This window comes from Chaetodon trifascialis, chromosome 13 (assembly GCF_039877785.1).
Source record: "Chaetodon trifascialis isolate fChaTrf1 chromosome 13, fChaTrf1.hap1, whole genome shotgun sequence".
NCBI classification, from domain to species: Eukaryota; Metazoa; Chordata; class Actinopteri; order Chaetodontiformes; family Chaetodontidae; genus Chaetodon; species Chaetodon trifascialis.
The window spans coordinates 1,032,757-1,050,254 of record NC_092068.1 but is presented as its reverse complement, the minus strand read 5'-3'; the positions used below and the strand labels follow the sequence as shown (position 1 = coordinate 1,050,254).

The following is a 17,498-nucleotide window of genomic DNA, read 5'->3' as shown; positions in this document are numbered from 1 at the left end:
TTGGGCAAAACTCCCAAGGTGGCGTTGTCCGGCTTGTCCTGATTGGAGTTACTAGTAGACTGCTCTTCACTAAGCAACCATCTACTTTCTTCCCGCCCTCGTGCCGCCACACTAACTTGTAGCACACCAGAATGATGGGGAGAAACTCAGCTAAAAGCCTCTAACAAGCATTGGCACCCAAACAAAACACAATTCATACCCCAAGAAATTATTCAATTTTCAATTCAATTCAATTTTATTTGTATAGCGCCAAATCACAACAGAAGTTGTCTCAGGACACTTTCCATATAGAGCTGGTACAGACCAAGCTCTTTTATCTACAAAGAAACCAACAGTTTCAAATTATATGGGCATGTGGCGAAAACACGGAAATAGTGTATATCCACTTTAGCGCGTCTGCTGATTTCACCACGTCATGCAAACCACAGAAGCCTGGTATCATATGAAAGCAGAGAGTCCAAAGGTCTTGGTTGTTTACATACAGGGGAGGGGGTTTCTAGCAATCACTGGGTTGCTGAGACATTGACTGTTAGTTTCAGCGCTCCATCTCATTTACACATGAATGGGCAGAGCACACAGACGACACTGCTGACCAGCAGCTGGATGAAAGGTCTCCATGTATGATCGACCATCCAGTTTTGGAACCTGTTTGCCTAAATGTGCATACAACACTTACAGGGTTGACTACGGTCCTTTACAGCTATGGGGGACAGAGCAGTGAGTTTCATCTATAATAACCAACTTCATTGTTCATACGCCATAATAAACTAAATAAAGTCAGTCTAGCAGGGAGAGATGCTCAGCCCCGCCTCTACTGTGTGAGTGTGCTTCCTTGCTCTCATTTCTGTTCCTAACCAATCACCGTACGAGGGCACTCTATATGAGGGGACTGGGTCTATCCGGTCTCCCTCTTGCTCTTTGGCTCCGAGACCACCCACTTCCTGGTCGCCTCGCTCCCTTTCTCCGCTGCCACCGGCGCAGGTAATGAAGCAATAGTGGCCTGTACTTGTGTGGGAATTGGGCTGTTTGCCTCGCAAATTTTGCTTGTTATAGTGTCCCGCATGGCCATCCTGGGCTGAAGTCGCAACTCACGTGCCTTTCTCCCAAGTTGCCTGGCTGTCCTCCTCCCGCTGCTGAACAGTGCAAGCTTTCCACTCCTGCTCAGGTGGTCGAATGCCACCTGATCAGTAGGTTAGCCGGATGGCGATTGTTGTCATGCCCACTTTTAGCTGTCAGTGAACTATTAATCTGATTGATTTGGCACAGGTCCAGTGGAACAGAGGCAGTGCTGGGGACTGCTGCTGCTTTGCCTGACGCTGCTTTGCATGACGCTGCTTTGCCTGACACTGTTCTGCTTCCCGTAGCGTAGTTTTACGCTGCGTTGCCCCACCCCTGCTTCACTCTACATTGGCGACTATTTCATGCTGCTTTGTGCCACTGGGGTTTAAGCGTAACAGCTTTGGTTTTAAGTGTGTGTGTGTGTGTGTGAGTGAGAACAGCGGGGTTCGCCCTTACCTTATTTTGTTCGTATTGTTGATTTTGCTTTGTTACGTTTTGTTTTGAGTTTAAGATGGCTAAAGATTGTTTTGGTTAAGTTATATTGTGTTAATTTATTCTCGTTCTGTGGCTGGTTAGATTATTTCATTCCTGAGTTCTGTAAAACTTTGGGCTTTTGATATTAATTTGATTTGTCGTATTTTGATTTATTTCGTTAATCTACTTGTTTTTGTTATTTGATTGGGAGAGTCTGTTAATGATTTTGGTGAGTGCAACCCCAGTAATTTTATTTTCCCTTTCCCCCCTGCAGTTGTTGAGAGCTGACGGTGGTGGTCCTGGTGTCTATGCCAACAGCTTCATGCAGCATAAAAAAGGATCACTCATAAAAAAACTCCAGAGAAAAAACGCTTGGAGTGTTAATTGTGCTGGGATGTAGCAGTCTCAACCAAACACTCGTTTTGCCCTGGACTTTTCTAACATACTCCAGTTTAGAAAACATTTCCAAATGCATTATTTTCTCAAATTCACGAAGCTTAGACCCTGCGGAGTGTCTGTGTATGTATCGCTTGACCAATACATTCGCTGGGTTCACATATGGAGACCGTGCTGATTGCTAACTAGAAGCTAGCGGTTAGCGTTAGCTTGTGCTATGTGGCAAAACACTTCTTGCTTAGTTCGTGTAAAACTGCAAAATGAACACAGCTTAATATATGTGAATCCTGGCATCTCCCTCGTAGTCTCGAAGCTAGCGGTTAGCCATACATCGTTCTCAATGGCAAAACACACACGCTACAACATGCAAGAATTTGCTCTAATCTACAAAAGAAACACACAGCTAATTATTTGTATACTTACATTTCCCTCCTCTGCACGTATTCCATGCAAAGCTGGAAGTGAGCCCTCCTTTAGAGAAAGTCTCCCGGCTAATCCTGCCTCATACTAACCAAGGTTGGAGGAACAGTCAGCCTCGAAGTGGTTAGCACACACCAGCAGGTTTTTGCCAACTGTAGTGGGGACATTGCCTTCAAAAATTCAATTCACGCCTCTCCTCTGTCCTCTGCGGCTGGGAGCCGATGGAATGATTTGTGCTGGTATTTACAGCCAACAACAGAACACTGGGTGTGGCGACTGGACATGATGAATCCTGACACAGTGCTTTCGATAGCAAAGTGGCGGATCTGTAAGAAGGTGGCGCTGTATCTGGTGGGTGGAGAGACACCAGGGAGAGGAGTAGGGGGTGGTGGCTGGTGGGTGGGAGCATGCATCGGCTCGTTTGGAAGGGTGCTTTCAGAAATCCGTATCTCACTCAAAAAAAGCATGGACAGTCTTTTTTCACACTTTGCATGGGTGTGGTCGCACCAAAGACACAAAATAACACCCCAAATCCCAGAAAAAGTGGGTTTTTCATAATATGGGACCTTTAAGATTATGCTGTGGTGCTTTTAAAACAACTCCTGTGTCTGCTCTGCTGTTTCAGGTGGGTGAAATGCCATTGCATTTCAGATGAAGGCAGCTTATGCTGAATTATTTGGTAAACCTACAAGGCCATGCTGAGAACCATCCTACAACAAAGGTACTGATCCCATGTTGGGAAAAAGAAAGAGCCAAGGGAGAATGTTTTGCATGGGTCAGTGGTGAAATGGCTGGAGACATGAAATTAAAGTAGAACAGATTTACACTGACAGTTCCATTGTCAGTAACACCACCCTGGCTGTTCCCCCCAGTGTTGGCTGATTTTTGTTTTATGGATAAGGTTTATAAAGGAATAGCCGCTTTAGTTGAAGACGGGTTGCAAACAGTATACCAAACTTATGTCCCAGTTTTTACAGATGGCTCCAACATTAAATGTCTCTGACAAAAGAAGAACTACAGATCACCTTTTGGTATTTACTGCGGAAATGTTGGCAATATTAACAGCACTGCAACGAATAGAAGAACTCTGGATTAAGAATGCCATTGTTTGTACAGACTCATCTTCAGCTTTAATGTCATTGAACTCATATTCATCAAAAAGTAGACAGGACATTGTTAATGAAATATATGAAATGTTGTGCCGATTTAATAGTTAAAATATAGTTACAACCCTTATGTGGGTAACAACTCACAGAGGGGTAAAAGGGAACAAAATAGCAGATTCACTAGCAAAACAGGCCCTTCATCAGGAGGAAAGTATGGACATATCTTCCAGTAAAATTAAGCAAAAGCATTAATTAAAAAGCACATTATCAAAGAGTGGCAGCACAGTTGGGACACAGGAAGCACAGAGTGACACATTTATTCATTACAGCAAGATGTGGGTACAGTGAGGACAGACAAAAGACGCACAAAAGAGGAGAATATTCTGACCAGGCTGAGAGTAGGATACACAGGGCTGAACAAAACTCATCATTTGATAAATAAACAACCTACAGGACTGTGTGAGCAGAATCCAGTAGAGGAATCAGTGGAGCATGTCATTCTTCATTGTCAGAAATATTAAAGACAAGAAACTTTGGAGAGGGAAATCAGGAAACTGAGAGTTGAACAGATCACCTTAAAAGACATTTTTACCAGTGGAGTAGATAGTTTATTCAATTATCTCACTGAAACAGGGCTGATCCAAAGAATTTAGTGGGTTTTTTTTTTTTTTTTTTTTTTTCCATCTGTTTTGGTTTGTTTGCCTTATGACACAGGGTAGTTACTCAGGTCCATACTCAAGCAGCAGCAGCAGCAGCAGCAGCAGCAGCAGCAGCAGCAGCAGCAAAGAGGGAGCATTGGTTAAAAAAAAAGGAATAGATGGAAGCATGTTTCAAAGATTGGATCAAAGATTTTCTAAATAACAGGAAAATACAGGTAAGAATAAATAAAAGCTTTTCAGAGTGCTTGCCGGTAGAGAATGGAGTACCCCAAGGAAGTGTAATTAGTCAAATTTTATTTTCTATCATGATAAATGATATATATAGTTTAGTTGCAAGTGATTTAGGAAGATCTCTTTTCGCTGATGATGGAGCATTATGGAAATGGGGGAAAAATGTAAAATATATTGTGAAGAGTTTACAAAGAACAACTGATAATGTTGAGTCATAGTCTATGAAATGGGGATTGAGATTTTCGGTGGAGAAAACAAAACTATGTTCTTTACCAAAAAGAAACTAAAACAGGAATTCAAGTTCGAAATATATGGGAAAACTTTAATTCAATTCAATTCAATTCAATTCAATTCAATTCAATTCAATTCAATTCAATTCAATTCAATTTTATTTGTATAGCGCCAAATCACAACAGAAGTTGTCTCAGGACACTTTCCATATAGAGCTGGTACAGACCAAGCTCTTTTATCTACAAAGAAACCAACAATTTAGAAAGGGTGAATGTGATAAGGTTTTTAGGAATGTGGTTTGATACCAAACTTACATGGCAGATGCATATAAATAAATAAAATAATTGATAATTGTAAAAAATTATTAAATGTAATGAGAAGTGTAGGAAGAAGAGAGTGGGGAGCTGATACGAAAACAATGAAAATGCTATATATAGGGTTAATAAGATCTACACTAGACTATGGATGTATAGCATATGGATACAATAGTGCAGCTTTAAGGATATGTTGCGGGGCTTGTAAAACTACCCCAATCCCTGCATTGCAAGTTGAAATGGGGGAATTGCCCATAGATTTAAGAAGACTTCAAATAAGCTTGGTATATTAGGTAAATTTAAAAGGACATAAAGAAGATCATCTGAGAAGGAGGGCTCTGGAACCATCATGGGAGCATAGTAACAGTAAACAAAAATGTATAGGATGGACATTAGAGGAAGAAGCAGGGAAGTTAGGGATAATAGGCATAGATTTTTGTTCAGCAGTTTCCAAATATCCCTCCATGGTTGTTATCAGGAGTGGAGGTAGATATATCACTGAAAACCAAAATTAAGAAGAGTAAAAATTGTGGAGAGATGACTACAAAGCATCTAGATAACTAGATAACATTGATCTGGACAGTGAGAACATCTCAGCCTGCCACAGCCTTCCATGTAAGGATAAAAATGCCAAACCAACGATTGTTGTTCATCTTACCCATAGAAAGTATAAGATTAATTTACTACGACAGGAAAAAAAACCAAAGGGCACAGGGGTGTACATAAATCAACATTTGACAAAGAAAATTGCTGAAATAGCCGCATACTCAGAAAACAAGTGAGTACTAATGCATGCAGTTAGTCGACAGCAACAGGAAAAGATACTCAGAATGACATCACTTGAAGGGGAAAGGATGAAGGCCTGTATCCTTGGAGCACTAGCCAAACTGAGAGGTGTAATTTCAAGAGTACCACTGAGTATGACAATGGAAGATGTTAAAAATGAAATTAAAGGTGGTAAAATAAGTGAGGCCACAAGAATTAAAAGCAAAAGGGATGGTGTGCTTAAAGAAACATTGTCAGTTATCCTCATGTTTGAGAAGTCACTCCCTAAATCAATGCAGATGGGGTACATGAACCATAACGTGAGGAAATACATCCCCAGGCCACTCAGATGCTATGCATGTCAGAGAATGGGACACATGGCGCAACAATGTAATGGAAAGCTAAGACGTGCAGGATGTGGAGGGCAGCATGAGTATGGAAAATGTGAAAAAGATGCCACGGTAAAATGTTGCAACTGTGGAGGAGAACACAGTGCAGCATTTGGAGGCTGTATAGTACAGAGAGAAGCCCAGAGAGTTAAAATAATGGAATATATATGCAGAAGCACTAAAGAAAGTAAGAAGTGAGGGAGCAAACAGCAGGAATGATGGTGGTGTGGCTCAAAGTAAGGTAGGACAAAGGAAAAGGAATGCACAGGAAAATCAGGCTCCAATCCATGTAGCACCAGCTCACATTCAGACTGCATGTACACATAAATGCAAAGTGGATGAAAACATAATGGTGGTTGTAGCGCTTCCTGTACCTATTACCTTAGGCAGCGCCCTAGGTTCATAAAATTTGACTCCCTTATGAGTTAGTTAACCCTCTATTTATGTATTATGAACTCTCTCGACTGAATAGCAATGTCACTTTAATTTCAGTATTAAAGGATCACTTCCCACTTTCTTTAAACAGTACACTAATGACTATATACGCTTAAAATGAATCCCCTGACAAGTATGTTTCCAATGGATTGACTTAGATTTTACTGATGGTAGTGTTCCCCGGACACAAACCTCTTAGAAACATCAAAGAGGAATTCCACAGGATTGCAGGTAACTGTAAAAATCATATATTATATTATTTTAAATCACGATATACATTCTGCTGCAAGCTCAGAGTGGGTTGAGTAGCTTAATTAGCTGTCATTTTGCAGGGCTTCCAAATGTAATAGGATGCATAGATGGGACACAAATTCCCATTACAGTGCCTGCAGAAAACGAAGGGGACTATGTGAATAGAAAATCCTTTCACAGCATCAATGTCCAGGTTTATGACCTACCATCTTTAACATGATGTATGTACATGAAAATGTATACAATACACTGTAACTCATGTCATTCTCTGCACTGTGAAGATCATATGTGATGCAGCCTACATCATTATGAATGTAGAAGCCAAGTGGCCCGGCTCTGTAAATGACTCCCGGATCTACTGGGAGTGTAGTCTAAGCAACAGATTTGCACGTGGTAAGGAAGCTAAAACTTGTACAGATGTTCTTTGTCTCCCTTTTTAATGCACTCATATATATCCTCTATAATTACAGGAGAGTTTGATGGCTGCCTACTGGGGGATTGAGGCTATCCATGCCAGCCCACTCTGTTGACCCCTTACCCTGACCCTGAGCCAGGGCCCCTACAATGTTTTAATGTGGCCCACTACAGGACTAGAGCCCGGGTTGAGATGGCCATAGGCATACTCAAATCCCGGTTCCAGTGCCTGCATAAGCTCAGGGTCACCCCAGAGAGGGCATGTGACATCATTGTGGCATGTGTTGTTCTCTGTAATATTGCAACTATTAGAGGAGAGCAACACCCTGCTGTACAAATGAATGACCCTGAGGATGACCATCCCATCCACCCTGCAGACATGCAGGATGGAAGGGCTGTAAGGGACCTAAACAGCAGAAATTTTTTTGATTAAAACAGTCAAATAATGACAAATTCACATGTGGTTTGGACTTTTTTATTTCCTAAAAGTACAAAAGCAGCAGTCAGGATTTGTAATATAGCTCCAACCATTAACATATTTCACCTTTGAAGTGCACCCACCTCAACTGGCGTTCCACTAATAGAATTTCAAGGTCCGTTTTTCTAATCTGGCGATCCAGATAGACCATTTCCTTTTCACTTTTCTTTATACTCTTGATGAGGTGGACTATATACAACTCCTTCACTGGTAACTGGGAAACATATGGACGACATTTAAATCCTACAGTTCTACATACAGATTTAACATGGTATTGACCTAAAATCTCACTGTGTCAAGCTGCGCTGTGGAAGTTGATGGACCCTCCTCCTGGTGATGCCCAGCCATGCTCTGTTGAAGGACAAGAATGTGCTAGTTGTTTGTCCTTTATCTATGCACATCACTTCAGTGTACATGTCCAACTCCAAATTCCACTCATGAATGTAAAGGAATGTGAATGGGCAGAGCACTGCCAGTAGCTATACATAAGACACACTTCAGTAGGCCTCTCTGGATCTCTCCCTGTGGCAGCAGACAGCGTTTCATCATCATCATCATCATCATCATCATCATCATCATCATCATCATCATCATCATCATTATCCTCCTGTGATGAAGGAAAAGATACTGTTTCAGAATATTTTGAACTACCATCTGAGGCTAGATCTGAGTATGAAATACTTACAGCTGCAGGGTGTTCAATTGTTTCTGTACTAGGAGGCTGAATGAGGCAGATGACACCATCCACAACTGTTGGGGGGGGGGGGATTTCATATAGTTTCATATATAGGAAGTGTTATATATGTTTTATTTTTTAAAAAGACATAAATGTATACTTGCATCTGATGAAGGCACTTGTGTCCTGGGGGTTGACAGGCTCAGATGAGCTTACCCTGGGGATGCCTTCAGCCACCGGTCGGTCACGGTTTTGGCTGAGGGCCAGCTCCTCTGCCTCTGTCAGAGGTGGTGGAGGTGGCCCTCCACCTGTTTTTCGGGCCTCTGCCTTCTTTCTGTTGGCTTAGCAGAACTCAAATGTTAATCTTTTTTTAGATTAGTATTTTATTGAGTGTTTGTGGACATTGTCACATTTTAAATGACTTCAATATGTATAAAATAAAAATGTGTAAATATTGTATCAAGTGTTAATGTACACATTTTGTTAGGGGTTTAAATTACTACTTGAAGTAGCCACTGATTTACTTTGTTTAATAGCCTAGGTCGTTTAAGAAAAAGAAATAAAATTAAAATCAAAGTGAGGTACAATCATAGCCTAGCAAAATATGCCTTACCTTTTTGAATGATGTTTTTATATTTCATTTTCAGCTGCTTCCAAGTCCATTTCTCCCCTGTTGGATTGCACCTAAATGAAAAGCAGATTTTATTCCAATTCATATTCATAACTGTATGCTACGATCTTAAGTACAGTTAAATGTTAAGTCACTGAAATACATTTAAACTTACACGTTGACTCGGGAAGCAATTTTCTCCCATGCCGTTTCTCTCTCCTTCGCTGCTGCATCGGTATTACATTTACGTAGAAATACGTGGTCATACTCCCTGTAGGCCTGCAATAACACCTCCAACTCCATTGGGGTAAAATAACTTGATCTTTTTTTGTTAGTTGTCATGGTGACTCGTGGTATCAGGGCTCCATTGATGTTGGCTTTTTATAGTGGTTGTGCACGTGCACAACTCAAGGTTAACATACTCAGAGTTGATTGAACTAACTCAGATCAGCTGTTCTGGAACCGGAAACTCAGAGTTTCCCATCTCAGGGTAAGTCAACTCAGAGTTCAGGGATAAACTCAGAGTTTGTTGAACCTCCTACCTGGAATACCCCCCAGTTCTTTTTCTGGTGAGTTTTGAGTTCTCGTTATTTTGCTTTGTTTTGATATGTTTTGTTCCCCTCTGTGGTGACTCTTAGTTTGTTTTGCTTGTAAGCATTTTCCCTGTTGAAGGAGATTTTTGTTTGTACTTTGTTAAATAAATATGGAATGTTTTTTATCTCTGCATTTTGGGTCCTGGCCTTCCTTGTCACCGACCGTAACAGCTAAATAACTATCAGTTTGGGTTCCAAAAAGGTCGCTCCACTGTAGATGCACTTGTCAGAGTGAGCAATGATGTGGAAAAAACACGTAAAATGAAAGAGATAATGGCAATAGTATATTTTGATATAGAAAAGGCGCATAATACTATGTGGAGGGAAGGGTTACTGATCAAGTTAAGTAAAATAGGTATTGGGAGAAGGATGTACAACTGGGTAATGAACTTTTTGACAGATAGGAAAATTACAGTCAAGGTTGGAGCAGTTTATTCAAGGGATTTTGAGATCGAAAATGGCATCCCACAGGCAGTGCAATTAGTCTGCTGTTGTTTAATATCATGATAAATGACATATTTGAAAAGTTAGATGGATGTATCAAATATATGCAGACAATGGGGCTATATGGATGAGGGGAAGAAATGTATTACATGTAATAGAGAACATAAAGATAGCAATAAATAAGGTAGAGAAATGGTCACATGAGTGGGGTTTCAAGCTGTCAGCAAGCAAGTCATGCTACATGATATTCACAAATAAACGCAAAGTTGATACTGAGAAGCTAACACTGTATGGTCAGCCAATGGAGGGAGTATCAGAATTTAAGTATCTGGGTCTGTGGTTAGATTGTAAATATTCAGGGAAAACACATATGAAGCACTTGGAAACAAAATGTAAAAAAGTAATAAATCTGTTGCGAGCAGTGGCTGGATGTGACTGGGGGGCAGACAAGCAAAGTTTAGTGGACATCTACAGAGCACTTATGAGGTCAACAATAGATTATGGGTGTATAATGTATGGAGCACCAACCAAGACAGCACTACAGAAAGTAGACAGATTGCAGTACAGAGCACATCGTGTATGCACTGGAGTCATAAGAACAACCCCCATAAATGCAGTACTTATAGAAGCAGGGGAGACACCCCTGGAGCTAAGGAGAGAAAGGGTGGCATTGGCTTACTGGGTAAAACTGAAAGGAAGTGGGGAAGAAAATCCTGCAACAAAAACAATACAGAGATGCTGGGAATACTCCAGATTCCAGAGATGTGGGTTTGGATGGTCAGAGGAAGAAATGTCAAAAAAGTATGGACTGGAGGCCAAAGAATTCACAAAGTCCACTCCAGTTAGCAGTGTACCACCATGGCTTATCCCTGATGTTAAGGTAGACACAAGTGTTCTGGAAAAGAAAAGAGAATGGCATTTAAGTGAAGTGAGAATCAAAACAAGGGCAGGCAGAATATGAGGATGTTTTTTTTTTGCTTTTCTTTTATTCACGGTACCATGTAAACGTCCACTTTTAGGCAGAATTTAAGTAATTGACAGGCTTTTAAACACTCTTGTACAGTAGGTGGCGGTATGCACCTTTTAGTTGTTTGCGATCCGCCAAAAATCCGAGAGAAGAAGAAGAAGAAGAAGAAGAAGAAGAAGAAGAAGAAGAAGAAGAAGAAGAAGAAGAAGAAGAAGAAGAAGAAGAAGAAGAAGAAATAGCAATAGCAACAGTAACAGTAGCGGCCGCCAAGTGGAGGAAAGAAGCGGACACAAGAGGAGAGCAGAAAAAAGGAATCTGGTGATTCTACGAAAATGGCAGCAGGCTCAGAATCTAAGCTCAATCAGGTTCTCAGACACATTCGACCTTTTCCAGACTTTCCGAAGAAAGGCATCGTGTTCAGGTAAGACACCAAATACCATTTAAATCGGCACGCGGATTGTAGACCTCATTTATTACCAATTAAGCTGCCCAAGGCACATAAATAATAATGCCTAACTTAGGCAGCGCGTTAAGACCTCGACATGCCAAAATGCTTCACACACAAAAGGTGAAGGAAGGAGCTCCGAGCTTCGCAGCGGATACAAGCTTTAACACACATGTTGGGAACCTGTTGTAATGGAGATAGTCAACAGATGATCTCGTCAAAAAGTCAGTTGACATTTTGAATCGATGACTTATAAAGTTATGGATTAGCAGCTCTTTTTCATTTTCTCTTTTTGTACTCGTTCACCTGGTCATGTTTGCTCTAGCTTAATACTGGACCGCGTGTTGTACAGTTCGGAACGTTACTGCGGTTGTACCTGTTAGCTGTGTACCACCTTACGGTCCGTAACTCAAGTACATGCTGGCGTTAGTCACTGGCGTCTTAAATTAGCGCTTGGATCCCCTTTTACTGTCTTAACCAACGAACATTCACTTATTGTGGTAAATTTAGTTTTACATTCGACATTCGCTTGTTTACTCTGTTTCTAACTTTAATAGCGTCATTGCAATTTGCAATCTCTGATTTTTCAGTTCGGACAACCAAAAAAATAATGACAACAACACACAAATACTGCCACTACCAGAAGGCTGAGTCTCACAGCATGTTATTATTCACTCATACTCAATAGCGCCAAACAGAAATCACTCATTTAAACCTGTTTTTAACTACTAATGTGGTGCTTCAATCCAAATTTATTTTGGCTTTTTTGGCCAAGACATTATTTATCTGTTCTTTCCACCACAAATCACTGCCCTGTGACGTTTATTGGCCTTTTCATTAACTGAATATAGTGAATATCAGCACACTCCCAGCCACTACTTACCTGACATCCTTCTCATTAACTAACATCTTCCATTCTCATTAACTAATATTTTCATGAGAATGACATCAAACACATTCTTGTGCCACTTGATTTATTATATTTGAAGGAAATCATTATATTTGAAGGTACACAGTTTCAGACTTCTCTCATTCTGTTACCACTGTATTTCCCACAGTTGCCATAGGGCACTAAAGACAGGGAGTTCTCTTCGGCTCCCACTTTAACACCACAGATTCTGATATTTATTTTGGATTTACACAGCCTCCTAGCTCCGTTGGAACCAGAGTTGTATATGAAGCTCTGAAACAGCTCTCTTCTCCAGAAAATGTATTTCATATCATATTCATTTTAAATGAGTGAAGACTAATGGACTGCATTTATATAATGCTCTTCAAGTCTTGTCAACCACTCAAAGCACTTTACAACACAGCCAGCATTCACCCATTCCTACACGAGTGGCAGAGGCTACCATGCAGGGTGTCATCTGCTTATCAGGAGCCATAAAAATTCACATGCACACTCACCTGTGAGGAAAGGATGGAGCGTGAGCTGCAGCGGCTACAGTAATGTGGTCGCTGTACTGGTCTGTTGTGGTGAAGAAGGAGCTGAGCCAAAAGGCGAAGCTCTCGATTTACTGGTCATTCTATGTTCCTACCCTCACCTATGGTCATGAACTTTGGGTCATGACCGAAAGAACAAGGTCCCGGATACAAGCGGCTGAAATGAGTTTCCTCCACAGGGTGGCAGGGCGCTCCTTTAAAGACAGGGTGAGAAGCTCTGTCACCCGGGAGTAGAGTTGGATTGGATGCCCCCTGGATGCCTCCCTAGGGAGGTGTGGCATGTCCCACCGGGAGGAGGCCCCGGGGAAGACCCAGGACACGCTGGAGTGACTATGTCACTCGGCTGGCCTGGGAACGCCACGGGATCCCCCTGGGAGGGCTAGGGGAAGTGTCCAGGGAGAGGGAAGTTTGGGCGTCCCTGCTCAGACTGCTCCCCCCCGCGACCCGGCCCCGGATGAAGCAGGAGAAAATGGATGGATGGATGGATGGATGCACACTCACACATCGATGGGTTCAGTACCTTGCCCAAGGACACTTTGACATGTCAACTGCAGAGACAGTGATTGAGTCACAGTGCCACGGATTGAACCATAGACCTTCTGATTATTGAATTAATGTCATCTGTGTGTGTGTGTGTATCCTGCAGAGATATCTGTCCCATTCTAAGGGATCCAGCCAGTCTGACAGCAGTAATCGACCTGTTTGAGGAACATGTGAGGAAGAATCACCAGCAGGTTGATCTGATTGTGGGTAAGAAAACAAAGCAAGGCATTTTTTAATGTAAGCTAGTATTATGGAGACTTAAAGGAACTGTCGAGGAGAGTGATAACAGTACCTTTTTAAAAGTGTTTGTTGACACAACTTCTTGGAATTATACTAGGCCGACTAGCTTAAAATACAAAACCTAAAACCAGTGAAGTTGGCACGTTATGTAAATCGTAGATAAAAACAGAATACAATGATTTGCAAATCCTTTTCAACTTATATTCAATTGAATACGCTGCAAAGACAAGATGTTTAATGTTCAAACTGAGAAACTTTTTTTTTTTTTTGCAAATAATCATTAACTTAGAATTTAAAGGCAGCAACACATTGCAAAAAAGTTGGCACAGGGGCCTTTTTACCACTGTGTTACATCGCCTTTCCTTTTAACGACACTCAGTAAACGTTTGGGAACTGAGGAGACCATTTTTTGAAGCTTTTCAGGTGGAACTCTTTCCCATTCTTGCTTGATGTACAGCTTAAGTTGTTCAACAGTCCGGGTTCTCCGTTGTTGTATTTTACGCTTCATAATGTGCCACACATTTTCAATGGGAGACAGATCTGGACTACAGGCAGGCCAGTCCCGCACTCTCTTACTACGGAGCCATGCTGTTGTAACACGTGCAGAATGTGGCTTGGCATTGTCTTGCTGAAATAAGCAGGGGCGTCCATGAAAAAGACGTTGCTTGGATGGCAACATATGTTGCTCCAAAACCTGTATGTACCTTTCAGCATTAATGGTGCCTTCACATATGTGTAAGTTACCCATGCCTTGGGCACTAATACACCCCCATACCATCACAGATGCTGGCTTTTGAACTTTGCGCCTTTAACAGTCCGGATGGTTCTTTTCCTCTTTGGTCCGGAGGACACGACGTCCACAGTTTCCAAAAACAATTTGAAACGTGGACTCAGACCACAGAACACTTTTCCACTTTGCATCAGTCCATCTTAGATGAGCTGGGGCCCAGCAAAGCCGGCGGCGTTTCTGGGTGCTGTTGATAAATGGCTTTCGCTTTGCATTGTAGAGTTTTAATTTGCACTTGCAGAAGTAGCGACGAACTGTAGTTACTGACAGTGGTTTTCTGAAGTGTTCCTGAGCCCATGTGGTGATGTTTTTCACACACTGATGTGGGTTTTTGATGCAGTACCGCCTGAGGGATCGAAGGTCACGGGCATTCAATGTTGGTTTTCGGCCTTGTCGCTTATGTGCAGTGATTTCTCCAGATTCTCTGAACCTTTTGACGATATTACGGACCGTAGATGATGAAATCCCTAAATTTCTTGCAATAGCTCGTTGAGGAATGTTGTTCTTAAACTGTTCGACAATCAGCTCACGCATTTGTTCACTAAGTGGTGACCCTCGCCCCACCCTTGTTTGTGAATGACTGAGCATTTCAGGGAAGCTGCTTCTATTATCAATCATGGCACCCACCTATTCCCAATTAGCCCGTTCACCTGTGGGATGTTCCAAATAAGTGTTTGATGAGCATTCCTCAACTTTCTCAGTCTTTCTTGCCACTTGTGCCAGCTTTTTTGAAACATGTTGCAGGCATCAAATTCCAAATGAGCTAATATTTGCAAAAAATTACAAAGTTTACCTGTTCGAACATTAAGTAACTTGTCTTTACAGTGTATTCAATTGAATATAGGTTGAAAAGGATTTGCAAATCATTGTATTCTGTTTTTATTTACGATTTACACAACGTGCCAACTTCACTGGTTTTGGGTTTTGTAATATGCATAGCTTTTTCAAATTTTGTTGGGGAGGCTAACTTCCTTATTCAGCCAATAATTGCTGCATCGTTAGATGTAGAAAAGGCTTTAACTGTTTCAAATGGCCTGGTCTGTTTCATACATACAAGGTACATAGACCTGCTTCAAGGCCACCACAATAATAGAACCTATACTGAATAAAGCTGCTGAAAGGCTAGCACCCTGTTATGTATCATCATGAAGTGCTTTGATAGACCAGTCATGTCACACATCAAGGCCAGCCTTTCAAACACCTTGGACCCACATCAGTTTGCCTCCTCTGCAAACCACTCCATGGAGGATGCAATCTCTGCAGTCATTCACCTTGCACTGACCCACTGACAAATCAAACACTTTTGGCAGAATGCTGTTCATTCATTTCATTCATCATTCATACTAATGCACAAAATCCAAGCGAGCTGGCAAAACATTTAGCAAAATATTATCTCCACACATCAAATAACTATCTGTGGTGTTGTATGTTTTTTCACTTAGCAAGTGAAGAGTGGGAATGGTCAGTTATATTCTTACAGCTTTGATTTAGTGGCACTGGATTTTCATACCATACTGGTATACGTCTAAATATTGGAGTCATATTGGCATGAGGAAACCAAGATATTAGTCAAGTCACTTTACAGAAACTCCTTTGTCATCTGTTGAAAATCCTCCACTAGCAAAACATTTATAATCTGCCAAGTAATCTACCTTGTAGCTTGTTGGTGGTGCAAAATCCTAAGTTCTTCACACTTTTCAAAAATTTTTTCAAAATTGAAATTCAGGATGACGGTCCAGATAATCATGATTCTTTTGAGATCCATACAAAAATCTATATTGGATTCCACACACAGGGAGTCTAAAAGTGGTACTAAGTCCTGTTGTGGGACAAATGTACCTTCTCTACACTCATGTTGCTGTACCTTGGCACATTCTTCAAATGTGTACTTTTCTGGAACAACTGTGGGTGATGTTATTGGGGCTTCTGTACACATGCTTTCGTTAGAATTCATTTCGTTTACAGTATACCATACCCATTTGTACCACCCATTTCGATTGGCATTTTCCCAAAGTTTATCAGTGATACTTCTTACTTTTTACAATACATCTCTTATTAAATTGATGACAGTTTGGTCAGATATTAGGATTCATTATTATGGTTTCACCACCTTCTGTAGCTTCGTTGCACTGGCGCTGTCAATGGAATCAATTACGTTATTCCTGAGAATTGGATAGTTCTGTCTTGTTCTTTCCACCTTTTAAGCTGTTGGTTGATGATAGGCAGCTGGATTCTCATCTTCAGCAAGTAGCTTGCCTTTCAGCAATTTCAGGTCTATTTGGTGTGATATTCTGCGCGCAATGCTCTCCGCAGTTCAGTTTGATAAGCATTGAATTCAGTCCCTTCTGCCATTGGAATTATCATCCACCCATTGGCACTATTGTTGCAGGTTCTTCATAGTGAGTGCTCCAAGGATCTGCGTTTACATAGCCTTAAAGGTCCCATATTATGAAAAACCAACTTTTTCTGGGTTTTGGGGTGTTATTTTGGGTCTCTGGTGCTGCTACACACATACAAAGTGTGAAATAAGACCGTCCGCACTTTTTTGAGTGAGATACGGATTTCTGAAAACACCCTTCCAAACGAGCCATTTGAATTTGGCACTTATTGTTACGCAACAACCCAGCACATTTGCAAATTCCCACCCACCAGCCAGCACCCCCTCCCCATCTCCCTGGTGTCTCTCCACCCACCAGATACAGCGCTACCTTCTCACAGATACGCCATTTCGTTATCGAAAGCACCATGTAAGCAGTGATCATGTTGAGGCGCTACACACATTGTTCTGTTGTTGGCTGTAAAGACCAGCACAAATCGCTCCATCGGCTCCCAGCCGCAGAGGACAAAAGAGTGGCGTGGATTGAATTCATTTTTGAAGGCAACGTCCCCGCTACAGTTGGCAAAAACCTGCTGGTGTGTGCTAACCACTTCAAGGCTGACTGTTTTTCCAACCTCGGTCAGTACGAGGCAGGATTAGCCGAGAGACTTAATCTAAAGGAGGGGTCACTTCACACTTTGCGTGGAATATCTGCAGAGGAGGGAAATGTAAGTATACAAATAATTAGCTGTGTATTTCTTTTGTAGATGAGCGCGAACTCATGTTTGCATGTTGTAGTGTGTGTGTTTT

At 41.5% G+C, this 17,498-nt stretch overlaps 1 protein-coding gene across 1 annotated transcript in view; it reads left to right on the top strand.

Annotated features, from left to right (window-relative positions):
- The first annotated feature begins 11,060 nt into the window (after positions 1–11,060).
- Positions 11,061–17,498, top strand: part of aprt (adenine phosphoribosyltransferase) — a 37,689-nt gene continuing 31,251 nt past the window's right edge. The window contains exons 1-2 of the mRNA XM_070977500.1: positions 11,061–11,334; positions 13,448–13,551. Of these exons, the coding sequence (XP_070833601.1) occupies positions 11,246–11,334; positions 13,448–13,551 (193 nt within the window). The 5' untranslated portion in view covers positions 11,061–11,245. The remainder of the gene's footprint in view (positions 11,335–13,447; positions 13,552–17,498) is intronic.